This window comes from Bos indicus x Bos taurus, chromosome 14, assembly GCF_003369695.1.
Source record: "Bos indicus x Bos taurus breed Angus x Brahman F1 hybrid chromosome 14, Bos_hybrid_MaternalHap_v2.0, whole genome shotgun sequence".
NCBI lineage: Eukaryota > Metazoa > Chordata > Mammalia > Artiodactyla > Bovidae > Bos > Bos indicus x Bos taurus.
The window spans coordinates 23,849,754-23,863,512 of NC_040089.1; the positions used below are offsets into that span (position 1 = coordinate 23,849,754).

At 46.6% G+C, this 13,759-nt stretch overlaps 1 protein-coding gene across 1 annotated transcript; it reads right to left on the reverse strand.

Moving 5' to 3' along the window:
• Positions 1-2,309: 2,309 nt before the first annotated feature.
• On the reverse strand, positions 2,310-6,916 carry PENK (proenkephalin). The gene is made up of 3 exons (XM_027561019.1): positions 6,504-6,916; positions 5,930-6,070; positions 2,310-3,285 (listed from the first exon to the last, which is right to left on the reverse strand). Exons 2-3 carry the CDS (start codon positions 6,065-6,067, stop codon positions 2,632-2,634), a joined length of 792 nt encoding a protein of 263 aa, XP_027416820.1. The 5' UTR covers positions 6,068-6,070; positions 6,504-6,916; the 3' UTR covers positions 2,310-2,631.
• Between the last annotated feature and the right edge of the window lie 6,843 nt (positions 6,917-13,759).

The window sequence follows — 13,759 nt, forward strand, 5'->3', positions numbered from 1 at the left end:
CCCTTGTTCACTGGTTAAGGTCAGCCTGGGTGGGTTTCTTGCTTTCTGTGATGTTCTGAGAGGAGCTGGTGGCCCCATGTTCACCTAAAGGGAAGGAGTCATCTCATCCCATGATCTTTCCCTTCTCTTCTCTCGCCTCAGTTCCTTCCCCGCTAAATGTTTGTGGCGTGCCCTCTGGGTCCTTAATTCACCAGCAGGTGTGAGGGGTGAGCAAATACGAGAGCTGGCTACACTATTACTGGGCCCTTGGCAGAGACACCAAATGGTGAAGCAGAGGCCAGGCATTGGTTTGTTAACCACTCTGAGTGTTTGAGCTCTGACTACACAGCTACCCCAAGCAGAAATAAAAGGGCTCCTCATAAAGAATGGTGGCTGGTTTGAAAAAAGTCTATCCATTTGATTACATTTTCTCAAACATCTTGGGTGAGATACCTATGTACACATATTGCTTTACTGTAACATAATAATTAGGTTATTATCAGGAAGGGAAGAGGCATGCTACTCTTATCCTTGGGTGTAGGCCGGATTTCTGTTTCTCAGATTTGGCAATCCTTACTTCCTGGGGAGAGAATTAAATGACTTCTTTATTCCTCAAAGGACTAGCCCCATGTCTCTCAAATCTGACCTACAGGTGGGTTTTATTTGGGCCACATGGGTTTAAATGGAATCAATGGCTGAAATGAAAAACTTGAGATGTTGTCGTGAAGATGGAGGTTTCAGATTTCTTTGGAAAAGTCTGGCAATACTGGCTGGCAGTTCCCAGGGAAGAAATTGACTCAGGCTGAATAGAGACCCAGGATCTCTGATGTGCTTTGGCCCCGTCATGTCTGACTGGTCCAGGCATGGATTTCCAGGGGCCTGCTGCTGTTTATCAGCTCCTTCCCATTCTGCTTCACACACTTACATTATCTGCATCTCTAGCTCAGAAGGAGGTGGGTGCTGGCCTGGAAGAAGTTAGTTTGTCAAGGATGAGGGAGATAGATAGTGGGCAGGGGTGGGGGCGCTTGGTGAGTGGCAGGGACCTGTGACCCTTTGCACTGGCTGGGAGGATAGTGCATGGCTGTAGGAATGTCCCAGGAAGCCGGTGGGGCTGGATGCAGAGCGCGACGGCCCCACTGGATTGGAGCCTGCGGTCTTGCACAGCACTGCGCTGCAGAGCAGAGGCTGCTCCTCTGTGGCTAAGCTCTGATCTTGAGGGGAAGAACTTAAAGGAATGGATGAGTGAGGGTCCTGGGAAAATGACTCAGCAGACAGGAATTTAGCTGCAGGTGGCTTCAATTAGAAACACAAAGACGTGTTACATTTTTTGGTACCTGAATGTTGTCCCAAATGGCTTAATTAATGAAATAGTCATAAATCCCTTATATGATGAGAATTTGCCTTCCAAAACATTCATAGTACCTTGCCCGGGGATCTGGTCACCAAATCCCTCGATTCACTCATCTATCCATTCATCAGATATCGGAAGACCCACAATGGTTGTGACGTAGGAGTGGACAATAGTGAGCAAGATAGCATCTCCAGTTCTTCCGAGTCTTGTGGTGATCTGGATGAGAGATATGGAACTGGAGTGGAGAGAGGACATTGCTTGGGAGCAAGAAATTTGGGGTCTTAATTCCATTTCTGTCCTTCAACTCCTGGGTAACATTGGGCCAATGACTAGATCTTTCTGGGCTCCATTTTTCTTATTTGTAAAATAGGGCTAAATTATCTTTTTTTTTTTTTTTTATTAACTTCTAAAATACTTTGCTGAAGAAAAGAGACACACACATCTGAATGTAAAATGTAGATTTTCTTATACATAAGGGCATAGTTGGTTAGGCTTTGGTGTTCTTTATGGATGTGAATTCCAGAAATGAGAGTCACAATGCATTGTGTTTTCCTTCAGTGTCTTCACTCATCTTTGATTTCATATTGTTGTTGTTGTTTCAGTTGCCAAGTCGTGTCTGACTCTGTGACCCCATGGACTGTAGCCCACCAGGCTCCTCTATTTATTGGATTTCTCAGGCAAGAATACTGAGTGGGTTGCCATTTCCTCTTGCAGGGAGATCTTCCCGACCCAGGGATTGAACCCACATCTCCTGCACTGGAAGGTGGATTCTTTACTGCTGAACCACCAGGTAAGCCCAACATTTCGAATATAAGGAATCAAATGAAAAATGTTTTTACAGGTTTGGCTGTAGGAAGAGGAGGGGACCAGTAATGCTTCTGTCAAAATCAAATGGTTTCACTGTCTCTGAGTTTGCGATTTGCTGGGGAAACTGAAGGGCAAATGAAACCTCTGAAGGAGAAGAAACTTAAGAATGTTATGCAGTTGGGGTAATGGGTTTATTATATCTACACACAAGTAGGCATTTATTGGCATTGTGTCAAAAATAAAGGACAAAGTGATAACAAAAACTGAGCATGGAAACAAGACAGCTGCAACAGACCAATATTTAAAAGCTTAAAGATTCTCAGAACACAGAACCTGGGATCACAGCTTTCAGGTTGTATAGTTAATTATCTGGACTCTCAAGTCAACTATATAATGCAAGCGACATGGGACAATACAACACACCAGCGCAGCAGTCTTTCACTGGGGGTAGAGGAAGGCTTGCTGGGGCTTCAGGTCACTGATGGGAAAGGGGATTAAAATCTCATAAATCCTCCATATCTTTTCTCCATTTCAGGAACTTCCTTGGAGTAACTTTCGCCTTCTTCCTCGGAGGGTAGGGGCTCGGCGAAGCGCTTGAGGAAGCCACCGTACCTTTTCTGGTAGTCCATCCACCACTCTGGACGACCCACTCTTCTCATGAAACCCCCGTATCGCTTCTGCAGCTCTTTGGTTTCATCTTCTAGGTGGGGGCTTCTCTTTAAGCCTCTCATGAAGCCCCCGTATCTCTTGCTCACGTCTTCAGCATCACTGCCCTCCTGGTGGAGGCTCCCCTCTCGCTGGTCCCCAGCTCCCAGCAGCTCCTTGAGCAGGTTGGAGGAGTTGCCCAGGCCGTCATCTTCCTCTGCATCCTTCTTCATGAAGCCCCCATATCTCTTGCCAAGGACCTCACCTCCATTTGCCTCTTCTTCCGCTTCCAGGGGGTACAGCTCATCCATTTTCTTCATGAAGCCCCCATACCGCTTCATGAAGCCCCCGTACTTCTTAGCAAGCAGGTGGCTCTCCTCCTGTTTGCTGAGGGCACTGGTGGCATCTGGAGGAAGTTCTAGTTTGGTCAGCTGCAGAAGCTCCTTGCAGGTTTCCCAGGTCTTGAGAGAAGGTAGTTTCCCTTCACATTCCAGAGTGCAAGCCTGGGGAAATAATCGATTTAATGACAGAAGAGGCTTTTCTGATTTCACTCAGTGAACACATTTTCAGCCCCCACCACCCGCCCCACCGGGCCACTCTATGCTTGCTTTGATGAAGAAACTCCCACTTAATAATCTCATTTTTCTTACAACTTTTTGTTGTACTGAACAGGCAGATCGAAGGAAAATCAGAAGGGGAGATTGTGGAGAACTAACTGAATCAAATTAGAATTTGTCTTCGAATTTTAACAGATTGTACTATGCTGTACTATTGCTATATTGTAAAGATATTTTCCCACCCAATTTTAACCTATAATTTTCTTAGCATTTCAGTTTTTTTATGGTTCTACTTATAGAACTCAGTTACTAACTCTTGATTTAGACATAAAAACTAGGCCTTTTCTTGAGATTTAAAATATATTGGTATATTACTTAATATGAAATATATACATATCATTTTTCACAAAGAAAAGCATTTTATTAGTGTAACAAAATTCTGGTAGAGTTAATCAGCTCTTACTAATTATTTAAGTTTTGTGTCTAAGAAAATTAAACACATGCACAAATAAAAATCTACAGATCTAATAAAAATAATGGTGCTATTTTATTTTTGACCTCTGATTAAGAAAACTAACCATTATTAAAAATTTAAGATGTTCAGATTTCAAGACTATTTCCATCCTAAAGTGAAATTCAAACACTCCATTTGCCAAAAATTTATGTTGAATATTTTGTATACTATTACCAAAAGGTTATTTTAATATTGGCATTCCTTAAAACAAATAATGGCAAATAACTAGAATAACAGTCATTAGTACAGAAGTGATATTAATTTATACCTTACAGCCTCTCTCTCTCATGCTCAGTTATGTTGGACTCTTCGTAACCCCATGAACTGTAACCCGCCAGGCTCCTCTGTCCATGAGATTTCCCAGGCAAGAATACTGGAGTAGGCTGCCATTTCCTCCTCCAGGGCATCTTCTGACCCAGGGATTGAAATTGCATCTCCTGCATTGGCAGGCGATTTACCTGCCACTGGGAAGGTAATATCCACCTGGGAAACTGATATTCCTACAGCCATCTATACATTTTTTGTATTATTTATCATACTTTGTGTTGGAGAGTAAATTCAGTTTGGACATCAGTCATGGCATGGCTGCTCATTATTTTTTAATCCATCATAGAATGAAGTGCAAGCGTCTTTCACATGGTGCAAATTCCACAATTATTTGTTACTTGATTTTACTACATAATTCTAGCTAGGCAAGCTTATTTCTCATGTATCTTTTCTTTTTCTTCCTGTTTTTTTTTTAATTTGTCTTTTTCATCCAAGCTAAAATTTCAGAGCTGCTGTAATTCTAACAATATAGTGGTTAACAAGCCATTTGTCACAGACAAAATAACTATCCTATATGCAAATCCCAAGAGAAAACCAATCAGTAAAACACAAATAAGAAAGAAAAATATGGATGCTGGGGATTGTCACCTCTACTAAAGATGCAACATTTTTTCTCAGAGTTTAAATATAAGACCTATTTGTCAAATGGAGAGGATGGCGCAATCCAAATGGAACAAACAAACATTTAACCTGAAACATACTGTCTTGGGTTCTGTAGAATCCTTCCCTTAGTGATTTTCCCTGTTTTGTGCATCTAGGTAAGAGAATTGCTTCAGAAGGTCTGGAAAGGCACTTGACTCTTTGGATTAATACATATGCTCTGCCTAACTTTTTAAGTCATCACAGAATCTCAACAAATTGAGACAGGGCAAATGAACCCTTGGGGGAGCTAGTTAAAATGAAGCTTCTTGGGCCCCCACTTCAGCGATTCTGAGTCCCTGGGGGCAGCAAGAGTGATTTAGGAGCATCGGATTACCATTAGAATGACAGTTCTTTTGAACTTAGATTCATTTCTCCCAACAACACCAAGCCCCTGTATAATTTATCTTTGCATCATAGGCCACCTCTTTGGACTCTCTGTGCCCCTTTCACAGCCAAATTAAACTGTTGTCTTACTAGTTTAATTAATAAAATGTACTATTAATGATAGTACCTTCTAGGCAGAACAGAAGTTGAATTTCAGGGGGACTCACCTGTAGAACAGTCCCCGACCCATCTCTCCTGTCCACTGCATTCTCCCTGCCTCCTCTTTATCCACACCGTCCCGTCCCCGCACCCCCCGCCCCACCTCTCCCCACAAGATGAAATTCAAAGAAAGAGGGCGAGATTATCACTTAAAAAACTGTTATTTGCGGGAAGGATGGGTTGATGCTTGTGTGCGGAAGGGGCCCTAGGTGGGCTTTGTGAGCAGGTGGGTGACTGAGCATCTTCCCTGGGGCAGGTGAGGGGGACAGCCGGTGCTCTCCGAGGTCCTGAAGAGAGAGAGAGAGAGCGCGCGCGCACCAGCGGGGCGCCCACCTCCCCGGGGTGAAAACGAACAAGGTTTGCGCGGCGACATCGCCGCCCTTTCGGTCCCTAGCTAGTCGCGGGGACCCGAAACTCAGAGCCAAAGCGGGACCTTGGTCAGCGTTCGGGGAGCAGTCGGGACACCTGGGTCACCTGGGGTCGGCGCCGACTGTGAACACGGCGGGCCCGGGCTGTGCGCGCAGGGTCCGGGTTAGCTGCTCCCGCACCGCGCGGAACACTCACCAGCGGGTTGAGGTCGGTCGGGCGCGCCAGGCGGTAGCTGCACGTGGCGCAGTCCTGGCTGCATTCTGCCCTCACGGTCGCCAGGAGCCCGGGGCCGAGCGCCAGCAGCCAAGTGCAGAGTCCCAGGAACCGCGCCATGGGCTGCGGGGAGAGCGCACAGAGCTTCGAGTCTGTCCGCGCGCTCAGCCGGGCCCTGGGAAGGACTCCGAGCCGGGCAGCCACAACTGGGGTGAGGGTGCTTCATCGAACCAGAGCTCACGGGACCCTCTTTCCTGCCCTCCCCCGCCCACCCGGGGGACCGCTCCGATCGCCTCTCGGTTCCCGAGTGGTCCCTGTGGCCCGGAGCCTGGGGCGGCCCCAGGCACTGGCTCTCTGCAGGGCAGGATTCTGGAGGGGACTACGGAGACCAAATTCGAGAGCCCGGGAGCCCGGGGAGTGGCGACATTGACCCGGGTCACATACAAGGAGCGGAAGAAAGTTGGGAGACCCCATGCAATGCAACGAGGAATAAAAGGCAGCTGGCTGAGAGCCCCAAACCCACGCAGCAAGGTGGGCTTCGGCCGAGTTCACTCACGTTGCCGCTGTTCGGGGCACGCAGGTCGGTCGTGGAAACCGGGTCCGGGGCGACTCTCGGCGAGGGGAGAGCCAGGAAAGCGGGCGGGCCTCACTCTCGCGGTCCTCGGCGTCGCCGCGGCTGCAGCGCAGAGACGGGTCTCCGGCCTCGCCAGCCTCCCTCGCCGTCCAGGCTGCGGCGGCAGGAGCCACTTTATAATTCGTCCGGGAGCGCAGGAGGCGAGCGCGCCCCAATCGCCGGCGGGCTGCTGTTGACGCAGGCCCTACGCCGGCTGAGCACCGCCCCCGCCGGAAGAGGGGTCCCGGCCTGGGCGGGGGGACCCGCGTGGCTGCGCACCCCTCGGCCGGGTGACACACCGAGGCAGTTAGGAAAGTTGGGGAGAGGGTGCGATGAGATCAAGTCCCCCCGCGTAAAGTCACCGCAATTGCCTTCCCCGGGGAGCGCGCTTAGCATCAGAGCCCAGGTGGGGGTTTAGCGGGTAGATAGATTGATTTAGATTCTGGAATGTGCTGGAGACCCTAGGAGTAAGTGCTGGGATTACCCCGCCCCGCCTCCTCCTGGAGCGCCCCCGCCGTCCGGGTGGGCATCCGGTACAGCCGTCCGGAATGTCGTCACTTGTCCACCCATCTGTCCCCAACGCACTAGACTTCTTGCTGACAGTAAGGCGCGTAGTAGGCGCTCAGTTAATGGTTAAGGGAATGACTGAAACTTTCTGGGAATCTTAACATCTCCGGAGGGCGCTTTTCCTTTTTGCATTAGTGAGACCCCCTTGCCAAGCGCGCACGCGGTTGCCAAGTTCCCATGCTTCGGGAACGACTTTCTGTCCGACCAGAGTGTCCTGGGGGATTTAGGCCAGTGAGAGGGGGTACGGGGTTGGGATGGTCGCAGGACCATCCATTTCAGGAACTAGTAGATTTTTGCAGTTATCTTCTGAGGAAAATCTGGGACTGTGATGGCGAGAGAGCGAGGTGGGAGGACTCGGTGCCCAGGGCGTCCCGCGCTTGGGGCGCGTACCTCGGCTTGACTGGGAGGGGGGCGCGGTGGGCAGCGCCGATGGCGGAGGCGCAGGCTGTCTCTCAACTGAGGCCCGCTCGCCACCTTGGCTCTGCGGAAGATTACCAAGATGCAACCATTTACCTTGTCAGTGTCCCCATTTGGAAAATTGGTACAGAGGTAATGGGACAAAATAGGGCCGAAGGCTATCCATAGTGTTCCGGAGAGACACAAATGAAATAATGGACCAAAGCACTTAGCCTTAGCAAGCCTTAAGAACGTGCTTCTAATCCTGACATCCATATGTCTTTAGGTTGTCTATCAACGTATCTTTTGTTTATTGTTTACTTATCCATCCATCCATCAACCATCCATCCTTCCACCCACCCATTTTCCATCCATCCATCCTTTCATCCATCCATGTACCTATCAATCCTGGTCCTAGAGGGAAATCACAGAGTCCCAAAGCTGGCAGGAGAAAGTATCCCAGTACTTTCCCAGCCAAAGCGCCGTCTGCCCTTAGACCTTTGCGTGGCCAGCCGCCACAGCGCTCTTCCGAGCTCGGGCGGCTTTGCGTCTTCCACTCTGGTCACTAGAGGGCAGCGCTTTCCTGCGTAGGTCTGGGCACCGGGGAAGAGTAGCGCGCCAGCAGCGGACACGCACACGAGTGCCCGCGGAGCAGCATCGCGCTCCGCCTGCCTCCAGGGCAGGGGCAGCCCCGCACCCGGCGGGGAAGCGGGGCGCGGGGCTGAGACAACAGAACGCCCTAGGCAGCCCTAAGGAGCCAGATTGTCATCTAGCCAGAAAAGCAAGACGCTTCCCCGTTGACGTTTTAGGCTTTTCACAGGGACGCTGGTGGAGAGCTGGTGATGTCTCCAGCCACTCACCCAATAGGAACGAGGGTTCCCCCTGCTGCCTGGGGTTTGGAAAGGCAGCAACTACACAGCAGTGCTCAGCGCGAAATGATTGCACGGACAATCCGGGCTTAAGGGGAGAGAATACTTGCTGTATCTTAGCACAGGCATACCTGGGATCACTCAGGAACAGACTTGAAACTCGTAACGGGAGACTGGAGGCTGAGACCCTGGTGTGAAAGACTGCACCATGTGGTGCATTCCCCCAAAGGCCCCTTGGAATCTTGGAAAATTAGTAGCTGAAGACTGAAAGGGGACTTGGGGATAAGTTATTTCAATCTTTATTCTGCAGATGGGAAACCGAGGCTCAGAGCGTCCAAATGACCATCCAGACATAACCAGGCAGAACCAGATCATCTCACACGTCTCTAGGGAGAATCCCGTCACCCTATCAGACTCGGTTTGTTTCAGTTGGAACAATTACTGTTTGCTCTGAGTTAGTTTCTCTTGTTGCATCTGCATATTTATGTATAGTTTAATGTATTTTTGGTTGCACTGGCTTTCTCTAGTTGCAGCAAGCCGGGGCTTCTTTTGTTGCAGAGCAAGGGCTATAGTTGCTATAGTATTGTGGCTCAGTAGTTGTTGCGAGGCATGTGGGATCTTCTGGGACCAGGGATTGAACCTCCCGAACTGGCAGGTGGATTCTTAACCACTGTGCAACCAGGGAAGTCCTCTCTGAGGCTTTTTAAATGTCAGGAGAGAGAGGAAAGGAAACCGAGGGCCATTCCCTAAGAGTAGGGCAGGGTATTGAATGCCCAGCACCTGCCTGGGTACTTGGGGTGTAGATGGTGCTGAATGAAATGTGTGTTGACCAATTAACTGAAGGAATGAGGTAGGGACAGGTGGGTCTATTTTTGTGCCCCAATCAGCCTTCTCCTTGTCTACCCTGGGGCTACAGGTCATACATTTTTGTGTTCATTTTTGTATTTGAACAGTTGCTAGAGGGTTGCAAAGGATTCATCTTTTCATGATCCTTTAAATATTTCAGGAACTAGTAGATTTTTGCAGTTATCTTCTGAAGAAAAGCTGCCCTTGTAATCAGACTAAAATAAAAGAGAAGAGAACCTTCTCTTAAAGCAGCTAACCCAGAGAATTCTGATTCCCAGGTTAGGATCAAGACCTTGCCTTCTAATCCTAAGGTCCTTGACATCAGACAGAAGAGAGTCATTCTAGAGACCAACAAATGTGGTTTGTAAAACCCTGAGGATAAGTAGTATTTTACTCAGTTCTTATGTATTCTGGGAGCCCAAAGGAGGGATTTTAAAATGTCCTCTCAGTGTCCTGTCATTTCCAGGATGGAAGATGCTTAAGTTGAACCGTATCATTCAGGTGCCCGTTCTTTTTCTTGCTTCCCCTTCCCACCACCCAAACACACATACTTTATTATGGAAACTGGTTTCTCTGCTCTTCTCTTCTGTAGCAATAAAATAGCAGCAGGGGGTAGAAGGCAGTTCCTCGGTCTGGGGATTGTGTAATGTTTCAGAGTAAAAGCACCATATTCTCACACTTCTGATGTTTGGAGTCATGGCAGAGCACGGCAGACCTGCCCCTCTTCAGTTACAGTGTGAAGCGCGGGCTTTGTGAGATAGGATTCTGTGAGCTGGGCATGTTGCTGTGAAGGACCACTACTAAAGCATTTTCTTCAGTCTGGAGCAGAAAAAGCATCCTGCAGAGAGGTGTAAGCAAAGTTCCTGGGAAGATGATTTGTGATGTAATAAATCCACATTCTAAGGAGCATGAATGCTGGCACATTCTCATCCTCAAACAGTCAGGAAGCAAAATAAACCCCTTGGAAGAAAAAGGAACCTGGTACAGAGTTGCCTGAAACTGAGTTTAAATAATAGAAAATGTATCACAGAGAGAGAGAGAAAGTGAGCAAGAGAGAGAGAAAGACAACGAGGAAATATTAAAAGGGCCAGGAAGGGAAATATACATTTTAGTATTGGGAATTCCCAGGCAAGAATACTGGAATGGGTTGCTGTTTCCTCCTCCAAGGGATCTCTCCAACCCAGAGATCGAACCAGGGTCTTCTGAGTTTCTTGGATTGCAGGCGGATTCTTTACCTACTGAGGCATTGGGGAAGCCACATTTTAGTGTTAAGCACAGGTAATTAGACCATGAATAAAACAAGTCACATTATGACTCAGATTGAAAGAAGATAGAGCTACAGATCCTTTGGCTGTTTGACTTTTGAAATGACTTTGGAATGAAATTGGCATTGGAGGAATTTAACAGCCACTCCAGAGAACTAGCCATATTAAAAAGTTGTATTGCCCCTTTGAATCTAAACTGCATTTAATCACTTGATTTTTATTTGTTTTGGGCGGTTGCCAAAATCAAATTCTAGATCCCACCTGCAGGACCTGAAGAAAAGGCGATCAAAAGTATTAATTGAATGAATGAAGACATCCACCAAGGAGGCGGTTTCCACCATTGAGGCAATGCTAGAAGAGAAAATCAAAACAGGTTTTGGGTAACAAGAAATCACTGACATGAAATCTATGGCTCCAGGTACCCCACCTCTGGAGGGGACCCACTGCATACGACCCACAGCACAAGCTTTACACATGATAGGTCCTCAGGAAAGTCGTTTTTGTAAAACATGTTCCTCTTGTGGCTATATCACCCATAGCTCGTGTGCTCGTGGGGTGGACATCAGAAGTCAAACTGCTGTCATAAAATTTTATAGAGAAAGAGCTAAACCCTGCAGATGCTCACTTCTCACACATTACTCTCTTGGTATCTACTTTGTTGTATATAGACATAAAAAATATGGCACTTAAAAAATAGTCACAAGCTGAAAGTTGAGAGTTATGTTTTATTCACTGGGAGTTTTTAGGACTTTAGGTCTGAGAGACAGCATCTCATGTGACCCTGAGAGAACTGCTCCGAGGAGGCAATGGGAAGAGTCAGATTACAGAGATGTTTTACAACAAAGGGCAGGTAGCCTGAACATCAAGAGATTATTGTGAATTAAAGGAAACCAGATAACCCAAGTTAAGGAATTGAACAATTTTCTATGTATAGGAAGACGCAAGAGTCCGGGGCTCACTGAAATCATTCCTTTCATAAGCATCTCAACTCTCTGGGGCCAGTATCCTGTGTTTTTTCACATCCTGAGCTCCCTTGGGCTCACCATAGAAAGTCCCTGTAATATCATGGCTGTTAGATTCCAGGTATTTTTCTCCTTCCTGAGTGCCCTGAGGGGCTGGAATTGCTGGTGACTATGACATCCTTATTTACAGATATGGCAGGAAATACTCCATTTCTCAGATGTTAGAGCTTAGACAAAAATGTTATTTTTATGTATGTGAACCTCATGAAAATCAGTCTAGGAGAAGTGATCTTGTGTGGCACAAAATGGAATTGAAGGAGAACAGTAAGGTCAAATTATATGTCTTTTTTCTACTGTAGGATTGTTATCCGATTATACATTTAGTGAAAGAGCAATGCCAAGAAATACCTCAGTGGAAATCCTAGAACCTAACAAGAAACACAATTTCATGCAGGAGAACAATTATTATGCTGTTAAGAGTTTAGGATCACAAAATACTAATTTTAATTTCCATTTTGTTATTGAGTGTGTAAACTTGGGAAAGTCAGTCTCTAAACCTTATTTTTCTCATCTGCACAATGGGGAAAACAAAACGAACCACACTAGCTTGTTGCATGGATTAAATGAAAAACTAATATGTGTGTACACACATACTGTGTAGGGATTCAATTTTTATTAACGACCTTTTTTTGTTGTTGTTGTTGTGCTGTGTTAAATTGCATTTCTGAGGTAGAATTTATTTTTATTCTTCTCAGTTTCTGGATTGTCATGTTCTTGGCTTCTTATTTTTGAAGCTATAATTTGGTTGCCTTAGTGGAGTGTCCAGATAAAGAAAAGAAGTGAACATTTTGATAACGGTTGAAGGAAATGGGCTGTTTATCTACCTGGATCTAGTGCTCCAAATTAAAAATCACAGAGATAGGGGAATTTATAATACCTGCAGATAGCAAGCTGCTTCATAACATTATAAGATATTGCTAGAAAAGAGGACTTGGGCATGACGTGCACAGTCATCAATTGTTGTTTTATCTGGGATAGATTTTGTAGATTAATCTTCAACACTTCTGTGTGTGGCAGAGCCAATTAGAGGAGGTAAGATGTAGACGTGTTTGGATTGGGATACTCACAGGCTACCCAGGAGGGCAGGGTTCCTCGAACAAGTGGAAAAGGTTGGAGAGCCAGAGGACAAGGCAGAGAGGGAGGAAGGAGCCTGTGGATGGAGACAGCTGTCAGAGTGCCAGGCAGTGTGAATGAGGAATTGACTTGCTTTGGAAGCCTTGATGGAGTAGGCTGAGGGATAGTGGGAGTGAAGCAGGAAGGAAGGGGGTTGCCTAAGCACTCTTGGAGGGAACTGGGGGAAGCAGCTGGTCATCCAGATGTGCCTGAAGGCTCGAGCATTGGCTCCCGTGAGCCCACCACATTCACTGCCATGCCCACTCCCACAGTGAGCTCCCTAAGGAGTTAGATCATCCCAGGAGATCTGCTTAGAGATGGGGTGAGAAGAAATTATTTCGTCCCTCATGTAGAATATGTTTGTGTTTTTAACTTCATACTCCCTAGAGAAGATGTGGAAATAAGACAGAATGGGAGCCTCTGGGATCATCTCTTATCATTAGTCTAGTCCATCATCCCCCTAGAGGACCACACGGGCTTCATTAATAGACATTCTCCAAGGTAAGTTCTCCTTTAGATTCTTGCCATGTGTCTTCCAAATGTACTTGCCTCTTTTATGTAGATTGTCTCTGATTTTGCATGGGGCATCCCCCTAACCCTCAGGAAGCCTGTGTCTTCGACTACTGCTTTCTCTCTTGTATTGTTAGTTTTAGTTGTTACTTCTTAGTCCTCATATACTCTCATAAAGCATAAAAACTTGCTTATTTTTCTTGTTTTTTTAAATAAGCATTTTCTTAGTACATTGGTAGATGCCAAGGACTGGCGGGGGGAGTAGGTGGGGAGGGTGAATGAGAAGTTAGTGTTTAACAGTGACAGAGTTTCAGTTTAGGAAGGTGAAAAATTTGGGAGATAGATATGGTGAGAGTTGCACAGTCCTGAGAATGTACTTAGTGCCACTAAACTGTTATAGTTGAATATTGTTAAAATAGTATGTTTTATATTATGTGACTTTTACCATATTAAAGAAGTGCTAAAAAGAGCACTTTCTTAAATCTGTAATCATTTTCCTCCATGCTCAATTTCTATCTAACTATCTTGGCAGTGAAGACTGTTGAAGAATGGTCCGACTCCTTTATGGCCCTTCCTAATCTCTATGATACCAAGGGAACATTTCATGCAAA